We start from the raw sequence: 16,421 nt of genomic DNA on the forward strand, positions 1-16,421 counted from the left end.
TTTAGGGAGGGTTGAAAGCTTCAAGCTTTAGGTGTGACTGTGACAGACAATCCATGCTGGGACATTAACATTGCTTCTATGGTTGGAAAGGCCAAACAACGTCTTTTCTTTTTAAGGAAAATTAAAGTGCGCAAAAATCCTGCAGGAACTAACGGTTAACTTTGACAACTGTGCCATAAACCGTGTCCTAAGACACAGTTTCTTAGTGGGCTTTGATAGCTGCACAAAAGCTAACTAACAGGGCTTCCAGCGAGTGGTTAAAGCAGCGGGAAAACTTACAGGGACAACACTCCCAGAGATGATTACCGTGTATACCGCTCGCTGCCTAAGACGAATACACAACATCTTGCACGTGACCTGTTCCACCTGCTACCCTCTGGAAGAAGCTACATCTCCATTTACGGCTGTACCACCAGAATGTCTTTCAGTTTGTATCCTCAGGCTTTGAGACTACAGCACTTCCCATTTTCTGTAACGCCACCTCTATAACCGTGCCCTGGACATTGCATTCTAACATCTGACTGTTTCCCCCCTCCCACTTTCTCCTGTCCTGCCATAATAACTACTGTTATTGGACTGCCTGTGAATGTACCAGAAGATTATTGAATCAAAGTGACCAGCAACTCTTTTCTACGCTGCTGTACTATGCTCCAACAAAATCGAGCTGTATAACTGATGTTATTATGACAATGACAATAAAAGGATTGATTGATATCCCTGGCTTTTCACTCAGTCCTGTTACACCCTCTGAAAAATGTGGAATATTCTACAAGTCACATACTCCATGGGAAGTTGCATCATTCAGATTTTCTGCAGACCAAAAGTCATTTCACTTTTTTTTCTGCACACAATCCATGGTACTTCAACCATGACTAAGGCGGGGGTTAAATATTAGCACAGTCCTGTTACCAATTTTATATTTGTGTTTCGTTAGAAAAAAAAATGTTGAATGACTGCAATGTGCAGAGTGTCAACATGCTTTTGGGATAAATGCCATAGGGCTATATTTCCTGTATTTGGTAATGCAAAAAACTGATTCCTGTTACTTTCAGTCCTGTTACTGAAATGAGTCATCTACCACATAGGAATCTTGTTAAACATAAAATAAAGTGGCCTGAGATGGACCTATGCGCATTTTTAGCAATTTAATATTTGTATTATCACATTTGAAAGTGAAAAAAAATCCTGAAATGTATGTTTTTTTTACAGCGTTACATGAAGCTAATGGCAGAAATTCAGTGGAATGGCTAATAAACAATATTTTTACATTGATGACCCTGACCAACTAACCTTGTAGCACTTGTATCCCCCCCCCCACATTTTGTCTAGAAGTTTTGGTCTACTTACAAAGTCTGACGACTGCCTGCTGAGCAGCCAGAGTGTCGCCATGCCTTGAGCTGTCACACTGACGGGAGGTAACGTGGCCAACATTGTGGCCTCCGTCGTTGTCCCCTTTTTCGTCGGGGGAGGACGCTGCAAAGTCGTGGGGCTGTTGGGCATCCAGCCGCCGTAGTCGTACTGCAACGAGTGTTTTTTTAGTTATTGCTTTATTTGTATCAAACACAAAACAATGAGGACTCACCTGCCCGCTGTTTACAGCCGCATGCTGGCAGGAACAAGTGAACATCACCATGGTGACGAACTTGATCATCTCAGGCACAGTGGTGAAACTCTGAGGGATTCCTGCCAGGGACAGAAACAAAATGGTGTCATTTTTGCTATTAGCTCAAACGTACGCATGCAGTATTTCATAATAGTCAGTCCCTCCAGTTCGCTGCCTTTTTTTGTGATTTTTGCAACATAAAATGCCTGATTTTGCGCCAGCATTTTTCCAAAATAAAGTTGAAAAAAAAATGTTTTCAATAATCAATCCCCTCATGGTTTTATGAATTTGTAGTAAGTGTTTTTTTGTAAACCTAACCTCAAAAAGCACATGATTTCAATAAATCTAACACAATATGTTTTATCTGCATCTTAAATTAAACATTTTTGAACACTGACAGGAATTTATCCGTCCCTTTTTTTTGATGCTTGAATTTACAGAAAGTTCTTCCCGAAAATCGCAGTGGAAAGTACTTTTTTTTTTTTTTTTTTTGGTGTTTGTTGCAACACAATTGAGGGAGAAAGTGAAAGTATAGAATTAGATTAATTCTGTAATTATACTGCAATATCCATCCATCTATTTTCTACAGCTTATTCCCTTCGGGGTCGCGGGTGGCACTGGAGCCTATCTCAGCTACAATCGGGCGGAATATACTGCAATATTTGCTGAAAAAAAGTAATTAAAGAACAAAAATAAACAAAAAACTGAGAAAAGCATCTGACCAACATACACAAAAATACAAACATATTGCAAGGAAAAGGCTGATATAAATATGTCATAACCTTCATATAAGAAAAGAATAAACATTTTCACAGTTGAAATGCACAATGTAAACATAGAAGTGAACACAGAACAACGCAGGGAGACCTTTGGTTGGTTTGACAGTGACGTTGCATTGGTCAAATTGTGTGGGAAAACAGGGGATTGGACAAAGTTGTGAGGCGGAGATCAGTTAAATTTGTATGAATTGTTGGAGTAAGTATGTTTAACGCACAAGGAATTTGACTTGGTGGACTGCGCTCTCTTTGTTCAGTGTAAGAAATGAAAAACGCAACAATAACGAGAGACCGCATTACTGTGGCGGCCACCCGAGGCGCCATTTTGTAGTTACTGAAAATTGAGTACACACCAAACATTTGTATTCCGGTATATCATCACAAACTTGGAGATACCTTAGAGAAGCATGTATGCATGCATGTAAAGCACTCAAAATGACTCAAAATAATTGTTCAAACAACATAGCTATATATTATCAAAGGATCACCTGTTTGTGGCTGGGAAAGAAAGCCATGTTCAAAAATGTCCCCGATCCAAGTCTGCAGTTCTGAATCTTTCAGGACGTCGTCGTCACTTTTGTAGTAATACTCTAGCAGTCCTTGCACAAACCTGTGAAGAAAAACAGATCAATTCACAGCCATCTTGTTTTGGTTATTGACTTTTCTGAACATGTATGGGAATTGATAAGCAAAAAATAGATTATTTCATTGGAATGCTATTTTGAAACAAAGTCCTCTTCTTTTTCATTGTCAGAGGACAATTAGATTTAAAAAAAAAAATGTTTTAATTATTTTTAGATTTCATACAACTAAAAATAAAAACCATTAGTCATGAAAACAAAAAAACGGACCAAAAATAAAAGTTTTTCATGTTCTGACATTGGAACCGGAAGTTGCTACTTAAAGATAAGATGGCAGACTGGCTTATAGGAAAACAAATGTAAAGACCAGATGGTCATTCGTTTTCAACATTAAACCAACACTAAATTAACGAATGACAACAATTTTTTTCAATATTTGTTTTCATGAGAAAACCCACCATGGATCATTCTTCCAATTTCTGATTTTGTGCACAATTGCCAAGATATCGGGCATATGAACTTGTGAAAAATGCGGCAAAGAAGGCTTGTAGAAAATCACACACTACATTAATACCTCAACCTCCACATCATTAATAAACACAAATGACCACCACCAATATATGAATGTGGGGTGAAAGAATGATGGGTTCTCAGTTTTTACGGCTTTGAGTGTCTAAAAAAACACTATACAAATCCAATCCATTATCATTATTATTATATTGTATGCATATACTGTATATACAATGTACTGCAATACTACTCTATTTTAATAATAGTAGTTTAGTTTTATTTTTTCAACTTGAGGGTGCTCTGGAACACTCGTACGCTGTGAACGATAGTAATAATGTGTGCCCATTTCATCTAACTCAGACCTGGGCATTCTGCGGCCCGCGGGCCGCATCCGGCCCTTTGTGCGTCCCTGTCCGGCACGCGTGAGGCCAATTATAAATGACAAAATAAATTTTAAAAAGTATCTATGTCGAGTGTGCAATACAACGGTGCTGCTTTTGTTTTGAAAATCGTTATTTGTATTACTTCCGTGTGGACGTATGCGTGTGCGTGATTGTGAGTGAATGTGAACAGCTGCAATCACAAATTACAAAATAAAGTTGAAAAAACATCTATGTCGTGCGCGCAATACAACTGTGCTGCTTTTATTTTGAAAAGTATTATTTATGGGCGTGTGTCCGTGTGTAACCTGCGAGTGAAGGTGCACATGCAGCGACAAGTGATGCACGGTTTACACTCGAGACGCTAAAAAAAGAAAAATTGATGACGAATGCCGTGTTTTCAACAAGACATGGACTGCCAAGCAACGTTCCCTCTAAGGTGCGTGCCTGCGCAATTGCACACTGCTCAAGCGTCCGCTGCGCACAGCAAATATATGCCGCGCACCAAATCAAATCCCATCTGAATTCTAAACAAAATAAACACATTTATTCTGTGTAATTTTGCAATGCAACTTTGAGTGACAGTGACAGCAAGCGGCCCTAACGGTGTTCGTCAACACCGTTCAATTGAACACCGTTCAATTATTCGAGATGCTTCGAGGACAGGAATTATATCGATCACTTTATTGAGCAAAACTGTTTATATTCGGACATAACCACACCAAAAACATGAGTAAAACACTACTATCTCGAAAAACTAGTCATTTTCTGCCGTACAAACCAGGCCAAAACCAACTTGTCATCTGTCACCAACACGCATACCACTAAACCACTGGTGCGTTTATGGCCACACAAAAAGTCGGACAACTCAAACACCACACAAAGTTACACTGTGACTCCTCAGTCATACGTGTGCTTATTTTACTGTCATTTATTATTAATGTTAATTTATTTATATTAGTCATGGAATGCTGTTACATACACTATGTTGAAGTATTACTATTATTATTAATTATTATTATTATTATTATTATTATTATTATTATTATTATTATTATTATTTATCTTACAGTCCATCCATCCATCCATTTTCTACCGCTTATCTTATAGTATATATCAAAAATAATATTGAGCAAAATTTAATTGAAATATTGTCGATGTGGCCCTCCAGCAGTGCTCGGGTTGCTCATGCGGCCCCCGGTAAAAATTAATTGCCCACCCCTGATCTAACTGGTGTGCCATTTGCACTTAAATAATCCTCCACTAGATGGCAGCAGGTAGTGAAGTGAAGTGAACTACTCTATTTACGTCCTTTTCAGTTTACAAATGTTTACATAGCGCCAAATATGCCTTTGTGTGCGCACAAATTCTTGGCGTACAAACGCTTCATTCATTTATTCATACATTCATTCATTTTGTGGGCCACTGGAAACCCTATGAGGGCTGCCATTTCGATGACATCACTTCCTGTACACACTGGCAAGGCCATTTTGAAGAGGTGGGGCCATCTATGTCACATCCTGTTTACATCCTGTACACACCGACGCAACCATTTCACAGAGCTTCGAGGCGAGTGGCACTTCTGACAACTTTATTTCCACAATTGTCGTACCTTGCGCTGGTCAGAGCTGTGACAGCCTGTCTTAGAGATCACTTTGCGTGATCACAAACATTTTCAATGTGTTGAAACTCCCAGTATCGCTGTGTAGCTTTGGGTTGCTAGACAGCCACTGAGCTAGTCTTTTAGCATCGTGCTTGCGGCACCTTCACTTTGTCAGCGAATGGGGCTTTATTCCGCAGCAAATCTTTAATTGTGATGAGACGGAAAAAAGATGCCACAGCGGACATTACAGTGAAGGAGAAAGCATTACCTGGACACAAGCCAATGGATGATTGCCTTACTTTGTGCAAATGCTAGCAGTGACTACGTGAAGCCACTGCTTGTTTATTATTTGTTGTTTAGGTAATTATCCTATTTGTCTTAATTTTTCTCAAGCTGCTCCTGCTTCACACTTGAAGCGAAATGCAGGTGGGACACGCTTCCTTTGGAATGTGACCACAAATATTTCAAATGAACGGACTTTGACAAACACTAAGTGATTTTCAAACAATATTATGTATAAAACAACCGGCAATGTCGTACTTGTACATGATGTTCCAGATCTTGAGCCCATCATCCCTGTAGTAGTAGTTGGGGACGTCCTGCATGTCGCGCTCAGTGATGTCATCTGGGATACAAAGGGAAGTGTAGGTGATGGCGGACAGCGATCTCGCCAGGATCATGTTTGAAGCATCTCCGCCGGAAGCTGCAAACTGAGACCAATATGTGAGTGGAAACCGTAAAGGATCTTTATGATTGTCAAAGTTAACTTTTTTTCATACCAAGGTGAAGACTCCGGTGGGGCCGATCAGCGTATCTCGAGCTAGTTCGTTGATCTGCAGGGTGTAGCGAGTGTGGGGTATGAGGAGCTAAAGGGCAGGGATGGAAGGAAAGAAGGATGAAAAAGTACTCAAAGACAAAACCCCACACTGGCAAAGCTCCTTACCTTGTAGAGGTGATGCACCATAGGTAGGTTGCGCAGCAACGACACTGCAAAGACCTCGGCCAGCAGGTGCGTGCGCAGCAAGTGCGTGTTGAGCTGATGCTCTGTGAAGTCGGCGCTTCTCACAAATATCCTTGCCGTCAGCCAGTCATGGGTGGAGTCAGTGGGGAGGAAGATGGGGTTGTCTTCACCTGGGGTCTGCTTCAGCTGTGGGAGTCGTGATCCAATTAGTGATCTACATTCTAACTCAAGGGAAAGGGAAGTTCTAAACTCAAGTTCATAGTATGCAATGACAATAAAAGCCTATTCCATTGTATTCTAAAACCCATAATAACAATCAACGAACTACAGGGCAAATTCCTAAAAAATATTAAAAGATAATCACATTTCAAGTCCCAACTATATGTATCAGCGATACCAGCCTTAGATTTACTGAATCGATACTAATATCTACAGTTTCACCCACATCTACTGTAAACAGCAAGCTATTTAATAAAAAGCTGACCATTGCTTCAAAACACCATGAAAATCCCTTCACTGCAGTATTTTTTAAATGTTTTGAGTAAGTCTTTGAGATCCCACAATAGGGTATTGCTTGTATTCTATCATGTGACTTCTTCCCGGAAGTGAAAACCAGTGGTGGTCAACCAAGCTAAGATGGCTGTTGTACAGCAAGCAGCGCGCAAACTATCTGTGTACAAAAGATGCTTAAATCTTCCTGCAGAAAGCAGACACTAGCAAAAAGTCTAACTTTGCAATGGAATAAATCCCTATACTTTTTCCAAAAAAAATGTGTTGAGTGTTATCAAAGGATTATACGTCGGTCGCGTTCTCAGACATTTCAAACTATTGTGCTCCAGACATCATTCTACACGACAAAACAGATGGAAACTTGGAAAAACATTGAGGTCTACAACTTCTTTGTGAGTGGCTGGGTCAATGAAATTGGTATCAAGACTCTGCCGGACAATCAAGCAACGTTTTTGCTCAGGTAAGGTTGCATTTTATGATTTAACTTCGCCTTCTACAGCCATGTTTGTTGCTGTTGCACACACCGTTTACGAGTATGTGTGTTTTCCCCCGTCTTTATTCAAATATAACTATAGAAGTCAACATTCTGTATATACTGAAAGATTCATTTATGATTGCTGCCTTTGGTATAAGCTTATAACTCTTTAAGGATTTGCTCACATGTGCTTTCTTTGATTTAGACTCGCTGACTTGGTGCTTTTGGAAACACTCATAGCAAACATGTGTTTAAGAAATACAAATCATATCAGGATAATATTCATATGGGAAATAATAACTGTTAAAAGTATATCAAACAAATCTTTAACCAAGTGATCACTGCAAACTCATGCATTCTTTGAGTCTACTCCCTTGGACTGGTGTGAGAGTGGCATGCTTTCTTCCACTCTTTCGCCCTTTTTGATTACCTCTCAAAGAACTCTGAAGAAACGTTTATCCTTTTCGCGATTGGAACGATTCGTACAACTGAAAACAACACTAGCATAGGGCATTTTTTTTCGAGAAAGGCTTAATGGCGCCCAGTACCCATTGAGAACAGAGCTAGCTTGACCACCACACATATTTAATGGGCGGGACGTGAGCCGGACGTGAAGTCAGTAAAATCCAAGCTATTGGATACACGTTGTCCAAAACTCTATGGGCTTGATGCCAGAATTGAGTAAGAATACGCCTGTGTGTCTTTAACTTTAATGCTAGTGAGTTATGTTTGTGTGTTTCTGAAAAACACTGTTGTGCACTTTTGACATAAAACACTCTTAACTCATACACTCACGGTTTAACAGCAAAAATATTCTAAGTTTTGGCAATTTGCTGAATAAAAGTGACAGCTGCCATGACTGCATGAAACAGACGGATATTTGGCAAAGTTCCAGTGTTTATTTTAAGATGTGTAGTGAAGCTTGATTTTTTTTTGGGGGGGGGGGGGGGGGGGGGTGTATACATTGTGGCGATGACAAGCAGTATCATTTTAATGAGGAATGACTACAACTGTCCTATCATCCGCCTTCATTCAAGTAAAAAAAAATGGCAAACCCAAAAACCAGGAGCAACAGGTAAAATGGAAACACCAAAGCAGGGCAGTAAAATATGTCTCATATGTTTTTTAACACAACTGTTTACTAATGTCACCTGAATGGCGATAGGCATCAGCTTGTCATTTGGTCTCTTGTGAAACAGAACCAGGGGCGCCGTTAAGTACTGCTGCTTTCCAACGACTGTGTTTGCTGGCATTCCGTCCAGGTTCTTGTAGTCGCACAGGTAAATGTTGCCTTGCTGTTTGAGGGGAAACACATCTGGACGTTTATCTTGTCAATTTTAATGACAAAGTAGTTGGATCATGGCGTCAAGCTACTGTGGAGCTCATGTGAAACGAGCGAATACCTTCAACTCATTAGGCAGGTCTGAGCCCGCAGGCATGCAAACCATGTCATTGGTCACGGGGAAATTCGGCGGCAGAGTTTTGCAACGTCGGATGAGGATGGGATTGACGCCGTTTAGATATTGGTATCCAAAGAAGTCATCCTCTTTCCAGTGTTCCTCGACGTAATCTGAGAAAAGAACATACTTTTTACTTGTTGTCAGGCTTTGCTGGATTTATCTCATGAATTCTGACACAATGAAGTCTTTGACGAAATGGAACATACTCTAGGCAGAAGTGGGTAGAGTAGCCAAACGTTTTACCGTTATTTTAGTGTAATATATATCAATTAAATGTAAAAAGTAGTTATCCAAATATTTACTTGGGTAAAAGTAAGTATTCAGTGCCCTACTCTCCTATGTGCTTAGGTGAAAAAAGGTGCGCAGCAGATTCTACCTCAACTTACCCCAGCTTAAAGTCTGTCACTATGTGTCTTCATCCAAGATGCGCACTTTCGGTGGAGGAAGCTTTAAATATGGGCATTCCCTGTCAAATATGGCTTTCCAATTATTCGGTCTTCTTTTATTCTTTTGCGCCTCTAAGGCTGGAATAAGTCCAGCGCCCCGAAAGGTGAAACATTGTTTTGCTCTTGAAATTTTAATGCAGCTCGACAGCACACATATGATAAAATAAACTTCTAGAAAAATATCAAATCTATTTTGATCGTTTCAATTGAGACACCCTAGAACAGACCTGGGCATTCTGCGGCCCGTGGGCCGCAGAATGCCCTTTGTGCGTCCCTGTCCGGCCCGCGTGAGGCCAATTATAAATTACAAAATAAATTTAAAAAAGTATCTATGTCTAACGTCCTGGGTATGACGTTAAACTACATCCAGGCATGAGATGGGAGGTTGTGTGTGGGGTTAGTGAGTCCCAACTAGCGTCTATAAAATGCACACAAAGAACCGTTTGCACCTTCTCTTGTGACTGGCGGGCGGTCAGCGCCATAAAGCTGAGCGGGTCCCTGGGTAATTGGGGTGCGGACAACCAACAGGACAGACTAAGTTCAACAGCCCAGTAAGGCAATTAGTCTAGGAGAAGGATCTCTGATATAAAATACCCCTTCCAACCCGCACCAAGCCAGCGTGGAAGGTGTAGGCTAATAACCAGCATGAAGAGTACGCCAAGAGAGATTGTTCACTATGGCAGAAACATGCTGAGGCTTTCGTCCAGCAGTGGACTGACAACGGCTGATGATGATGATCTATGTCGAGTGTGCAATACAACGATGCTGCTTTTGTTTTGAAAATCGTTATTTGTATTACTTCCGTGTGGACGTATGCGTGTGCGTGATTGTGAGTGAATGTGAACAGCTGCAATTACAAAATAAAGTTGAAAAAACATCTATGTCGTGCACGCAATACAACTGTGCTGCTTTTATTGTGAAAAGTATTATTTATGGGCGTGTGTCCGCGTGTAACCTGCGAGTGAAGGTGCACATGCAGCGACAAGTGATGCACGGTTTACACCCGAGACGCTAAAAAAAGAAAAATTGATGACGAATGCCGTGTTTTCAACAAGACATGGACTGCCAAGCAACGTTCCCTCTAAGGTGCGCGCCTGCGCAATTGCGCACTGCTCAAGCGTCCGCTGCGCGCAGCAAGTATATGCCGCGCACCAAATCAAATCCCATCTGAATTCTAAACAAAATAAACATATTTATTCTATGGAATTTTGCAATGCAACTTTGAGTGACAGTGACAACAAGCGGCCCTAATGGTGTTCGTCAACACCGTTCAATTGAACACCGTTCAATTATTGTAACCTCTATCGAGATGCTTCGAGGACAGGAATTGTATTGATTACTTTATTGAGCAAAACTGTTTATATTCGGACATAACCACACCAAAAACATAAGTAAAACACTTCTATCTCGAAAAACTAGTCATTTTCTGCCGTACAAACCAGGCCAAAACCAACTTGTCATCTGTCACCAACACGCATAGCACTAAACCACTGGTGCGTTTATGGCCACACAAAAAGTCGGACAACTCAAACACCACACAAAGTTACACTATGACTCCTCAGTCATACGTGTGCTTATTTTACTGTCATTTATTATTAATGTTAATTTATTTATATTAGTCATGGAATGCTGTTACACACACTATGTTGAAGTATTACTTTTATTATTAATTATTATTATTATTATTATTTATCTTACGGTATACATCAAAAATAATATTGAGCAAAATTTAATTGAAATATTGTTGATGTGGCCCTCCAGCAGTGGTCGGGTAGCTCATGCGGCCCCCGGTAAAAATTAATTGCCCACCCCTGCCCTAGAAACATTAATTGAGATTAGGACCATTAACTATCAAAAATCAAAATACACATCAAGTACGACCACAGCGGAAGGGGAGAGCGTGCATATCAGCCATGTTTGAACATCTTTGTACTAACGGACATTAAATGCATCTGGACCGTAGTCATGTGGCAATTTAATAGAAAATACGCCTATAATGTATTGCTATCAATTGATTTTATTAATTCATTTACGATCAATTATAAACTATAATGCTCCCCACACACATAAAAAACACACAAACAGCTGTCAAGCACATCTGACGTGTCACAGCTTCACAAACATTTGTTCAAACACAACCACAAATACCATCAGTTTGGTTATAATAGCAATTGAAACAAAGTTTCATCTAAGGATCATAATTCACATCCAGCCAGGAAAAAGACACTATTGTAGCGTGCATACACACACTACATCACCATTACAACACACGTTCATGTGACAAGTACGACCTGGATTGATACACCTTTTTCAAATTCGAATTGTCATATTTTTTGTGGGTTTCTATGACATTCACAAGCAGGGATGGCTCCAGAATTTCTTTCTCTCCGGAGGCTAAAGGGTAGGCTTGACCGATACGTAGGGGTGTTAAGAAAATAATCGATTTTCATGACTTCAGTTCTCATTTTTTCAACAAAAGCAGTTATGATACACAGAACAAGTGTGTTTGATATAAAAGTAGTTTGATCTGAATTTGACCAAAGAATATTCAACAACTGAGTCAAGTCTTACACAGGTGACGATGGCAAAAATGTTTAACATGCAAAGGTAACAAATACAGCAGGATGAATGGCGGTCGCTGTTTTGTTATGCTAAGACAGCGTCTGCGCTAAAGGTACGCCTGACAACTCTAGCTGCTTTGGATGGCTAGGCGAGGTTGGAATGTGTTTTAGTTGACTAAATAACAAATATTTTAAATGTACAAGAAAAGGCTGGGGGGATTTGACTGGGACCATACAGATTTCTGACCTCAACCCCAGTGTAGCGCTGCCCCTGTTCATAAGTGTTGTGAAAACTCCATATTATTTTCATCCAATCAGAAAAAAACGCACCACGGCAGAGTTCGCTTTATTAGTAATGAATGAGTCCGACTTCATTTGAGACTTACAGTAAGCACTTTTGCCTCACTTAAGCAGCGTGAGTGAGCGTGTCCACAGGCGTGATGGGAAACAATGAATAAGACTAACGTGTGTAAATTCAAACAACGTAAAAAACCCAAACACAAATGGGAAAACATTTGAATGAATGAATAAACTACTCAAGTACTGAGTAACTGATGTGTAACTTCTGATTAATTTTTATTATCTATCGTTGTCAAACTCTGCCTGCCATTGACTCCCTGGTGTTCTTTTTTGCTGTCGCTAATTTAGTTTTCCATTTCCTGAGTTACTGGATATGGGCGAAATAACAACGCACACCTGCTTTCCCTCAGGTGTGGGTTTTCTGTTAGTTGTTCATCTTTGCTAGGAGTGAGTCTGGTGGCTTTGCCCAGGTTCTCCTCTTGATTTGTTGCTACTCGTAAATGTTCCGCCTTACGAATCTTTCTATTTTTCCGGACCCCATAGTTTCCCCCTTTTTTTGTCTCCTTCTGGCCAAGACATCTGTAAAGAACCTTTAATGCATTTTGTGTCTTTACTCACTTTAAAGACTTGTTGACTGCTATTACGCCTCTTCCCTGCATCTTGGGTCCAACTCAAACCTGAGCATGAGAATGGTATTTGTAGCACAACCGTAGGTGGTGTGTGTATTTGTGTGCGTGTGAGACAGAGACCCTACTACAGTATGTACTACAAAAGATGCACACTTTACAGTCACTTCCCAGCATATATGTCCGATAAAACTGACTTTGAAACGACGTTGTAAAGTGGTTGTATTTGTAAATTGAGACAACGTTGATGTCTAACGTTGGATCCACTTTGTTGGTCGGGAAATGACCAAATTTCAATGGTCAAGTCAAGGCCAAAGCCTGACATTGAATAAACGTTGTCAAAAAGCATTTTTTTTCAAGGTTGTATTTGTGTTGTAGAATAATGGTTGGGGAAATAACCAAAATTCAATGGTCAAATAAACGTCAAAACCCAATATTAATTACACTTCGTTAAAAAAATATGTTGTTCAAATGTTATATTTGAGTTGCTCAATGTCAGGACCTAGTTCAACAAGTTCTCAACGTTTTGTCTATGTCTTTTACCTGTTGGCTTATGAAGTCATAACAGAGCTAATGTTAGCATCTGTAAAAACTAAAACATAGAAACATCTACAACTTGCTGCTACATTTTATTTTTGTAATTGGAAGTAGAATTTTTGTAGGCTGAAATGTAAAAATTTCTACTGACACAGATGACAGCTCACTGTATGATATAAATGTTCCGTATCATAGTTAGTAAGTAAACATTGAATAGTTGTGCCGCCTTGTCTGACATAAGCATCGACTGCAGTGCATGGTACGTGCTGCTGAGAAGGTGATTGGCTGCAAACTCCCACCCCTCCAGGACCTGTTCTCCTCCAGGACCAGGAGGCGTGTGGGTCGGATCACAGCTGACTCTTCTCACCCTGGACACAAACTATTCTCCCCTCTCCCCTCAGGCAGGAGACTACGGTCCATCCAGACCCACACCTCCCGCCACCTGAACAGTTTTTTCCCTTCGGCCATCAGACACATGGACAATAACAAGATATGATAGCTCAGTTACAGCTCATGTTATTCTATTCTGTGTTATATGTGTTTTATGTTGCACGATTGCGCCAAGTAAAATTCCTAGTTTGTGAACCCGTTCTCAAACAATGGCAATAAAAACTCTTCTGATTCTTCTTATTCTTCTGATTCTGATAAGTCATTTTTTTACAGTAGGGGCCGCCTTAACCTAAGGGGCTAAGTGGGTTTTGGGGGGCCCCTTCAAACCCCAACAAGTCCCCCCAACCCCAGTTTGAAAAAAAAGAAAAATAATTTACTTAACAGAAAGAAAAAAAATGTTGTTCATGAATACATCTTCACGACAGGCGCATGCACGTCTGTGCGAGTGTAACAGGAGCCAGTCAACTTTAAGAATAGTGCTGCCGATCCGTGATACTGCCCAGCTCAGTAGTCAGCACGCTGACCTGTCACACCAGGGTTCGCGCCCCGCTCGAAGCTCTTGGAAAAATCAACGCAATCAAGAAAGACAGTACACAATCGCTACACAAAGCTGAGCCGTCTGTGATTGAACACCAATTCCACCGACAAAATTGGTGGCCCCTAAATGGGTGAGGCCCCCGGGCTTCAGCTCATGTGAGCCCGTACATTAATGCGGCTTTGTGTGTAGGACGAGTGCGATCATGTGACTGTCAGGGTCTGTATCAAGTCAATCAATCAATCAATGTTTATTTATATAGCCCTAAATCACAAGTGTCTCAAAGGGCTTGGCCACATAAGGGCAAGGAAAACTAACCCCAGTGGGACGTCGATGTGAATGACTATGAGAAACCTTGGAGAGGTGGTAACCCCCCCCTCTAGGGGAGACCAAAAGCAATGGATGTCGAGTGGGTCCTTACGTTTAGTTGGTGAAACAGAGTGATGTGATTGTGCCCGCTGGAAGATGTCTCTCTAACACGCCAAAATAAAACGTCTTGGCAATATGATGAGTTAAATCTTTGTAGTGATCGGAATTAAATTCAATGTAACGGAGTAAAAGTAGTGTTTCTTCTGTACAAACATTTGTTCAGAAAAAACACTACTAAGAGTAAACAAGTATGTGTATTGTTTTTTGCTTTGGCTCAGGCCTCTAGCCAGATCATCATTGTAAATGAGAAGCTGTTCACAATTGATTTTTTCTTGCAAAATAAAGGTAAAACAAATAAAATATATATGTCTCTTCCAGACGAGGTTAAAACCAGCCCCCTGATACCTGATAAGGCCGTATCTTTTTTATGGAACACTTCATTGATATCATCGAGATTCTCCCAACTGTCGTGGTTTTCTGCCAGGCCCTTTAGCTTCAGCTCTGCTAACCTGGAAAACACAAACACCTGCTGAATGATGACACGCTAGAAGAAAGGATGCTAGTGTACACAAAACAAGTCAGTAATAACAACCAAGGTCTGTACAGTGTTTACTTATGTGTGAAGATGCACTTTATCCAAAACGAGACAGAAAGAAGGTCTTGCAGCAAAGTGAAGACCGTGGTTGTAATAGAGTGATCTATGTTTGTCTGTTGCCATCTCCTGGTGAATGTTGGCTATAGCGTACTGGGGTTACTTTTTGGTTTGCCAACGATTTACGGATGTCAAGTGTGTGAGTCTGTTCTGAAGTCTACAGTAAAGAGACGTACTTCATCACCTCGACTGTTTATTGCCTCCAACCCAATATATTACAGTGGTGCAGCTAGCATTAGCATGTTTTATTTTGGTGCTTTACTAGTCTTGTAAATCTGCCCCACCAATAAACAACCAGCATACATTACATATCTTACCCAGTGGCCGCCGTGAAGGCAAACTGTGTAGTTTTGGTGAAGGAGAACTGGACCTCATCCGGCAGGGTAAGGGGACCATCTGCCTTAATACTGTATGGCAGGCCTGGGTGATACATGTCCCAGCTGTTGGGGGGGAGGGCATGAAGGTTAATTTAGCCGTCTGTAGTACGTTTATAAATGTAATAAAGAAAATTAAATCTCACCTATAGTCCTCACTCCGCTGGCTCAGCTCCTGCTCCCGTGCGTACTCACCAAGAGGGTTGTTTTCTTCAAAGATCCTCAGAGCTTTCACAAGAAAAACACATTATTAAAGTGAACCTATTGGAATTTTCCTCTTTTCTAGCTTATAAATGTTGTTAAAATGTTGGATACTTGTGTTAAACAATTTGCCAACGTGTCATATCATCATCATTTTGGCATGAGCTTGCCAAAATTTTGGTGTTGGGCTGGTTGAGGGTTTCAGTCACAATTAACGTGGACCCCGACTTAAACAAGTTGAAAAACTTATTCGGGTGTTACCATTTAGTGGTCAATTGTACGGAATATGTACTGTACTGTGCAATTTACTAATAAAAGTTTCAATCAATCAATCAAATCAATCAATCCAAAGGGAATGCCTCCACTATGGAGCTTTTCTTTATTATGTTTTTTTTTACCTTGAAATTATGTAACTGACTTTTTGGCGTTTAAATTTAAGGAACTGAATTTTATTACATCAAATTAAGCCGACAGTTTCATTGAATAAATATTTTGGTAAAATAGTGGGAAGCATCAGGCGGCGAAGTTAGTGTATGACAAATCGGCGAGGGATCTGCCGGAGCTGAACGTC

At 40.5% G+C, this 16,421-nt stretch overlaps 1 protein-coding gene and 1 long non-coding RNA gene across 2 annotated transcripts in view; one reads left to right on the top strand and one right to left on the bottom strand.

Annotated features, from left to right (window-relative positions):
* Positions 1-16,421, bottom strand: part of LOC133633960 (hydroperoxide isomerase ALOXE3-like) — a 44,755-nt gene that overhangs the window by 10,051 nt on the left and 18,283 nt on the right. Inside the window, exons 3-13 of the mRNA XM_062026813.1 lie at positions 15,796-15,877; positions 15,593-15,715; positions 15,029-15,132; positions 8,803-8,969; positions 8,551-8,694; positions 6,397-6,600; positions 6,233-6,319; positions 5,994-6,163; positions 2,868-2,989; positions 1,583-1,683; positions 1,348-1,518 (exon numbers count right to left, since the gene is read on the bottom strand). Of these exons, the coding sequence (XP_061882797.1) occupies positions 1,348-1,518; positions 1,583-1,683; positions 2,868-2,989; positions 5,994-6,163; positions 6,233-6,319; positions 6,397-6,600; positions 8,551-8,694; positions 8,803-8,969; positions 15,029-15,132; positions 15,593-15,715; positions 15,796-15,877 (1,475 nt within the window). The remainder of the gene's footprint in view (positions 1-1,347; positions 1,519-1,582; positions 1,684-2,867; positions 2,990-5,993; positions 6,164-6,232; positions 6,320-6,396; positions 6,601-8,550; positions 8,695-8,802; positions 8,970-15,028; positions 15,133-15,592; positions 15,716-15,795; positions 15,878-16,421) is intronic.
* LOC133633961 (uncharacterized) lies at positions 5,922-13,927 on the top strand. Its single transcript, XR_009821859.1, has 3 exons — positions 5,922-6,176; positions 7,254-7,384; positions 13,637-13,927. It is a non-coding gene; the product is annotated as an uncharacterized LOC133633961 (long non-coding RNA).

Source organism: Entelurus aequoreus, linkage group LG18 (genome assembly GCF_033978785.1).
Source record: "Entelurus aequoreus isolate RoL-2023_Sb linkage group LG18, RoL_Eaeq_v1.1, whole genome shotgun sequence".
Lineage (NCBI taxonomy): Eukaryota > Metazoa > Chordata > Actinopteri > Syngnathiformes > Syngnathidae > Entelurus > Entelurus aequoreus.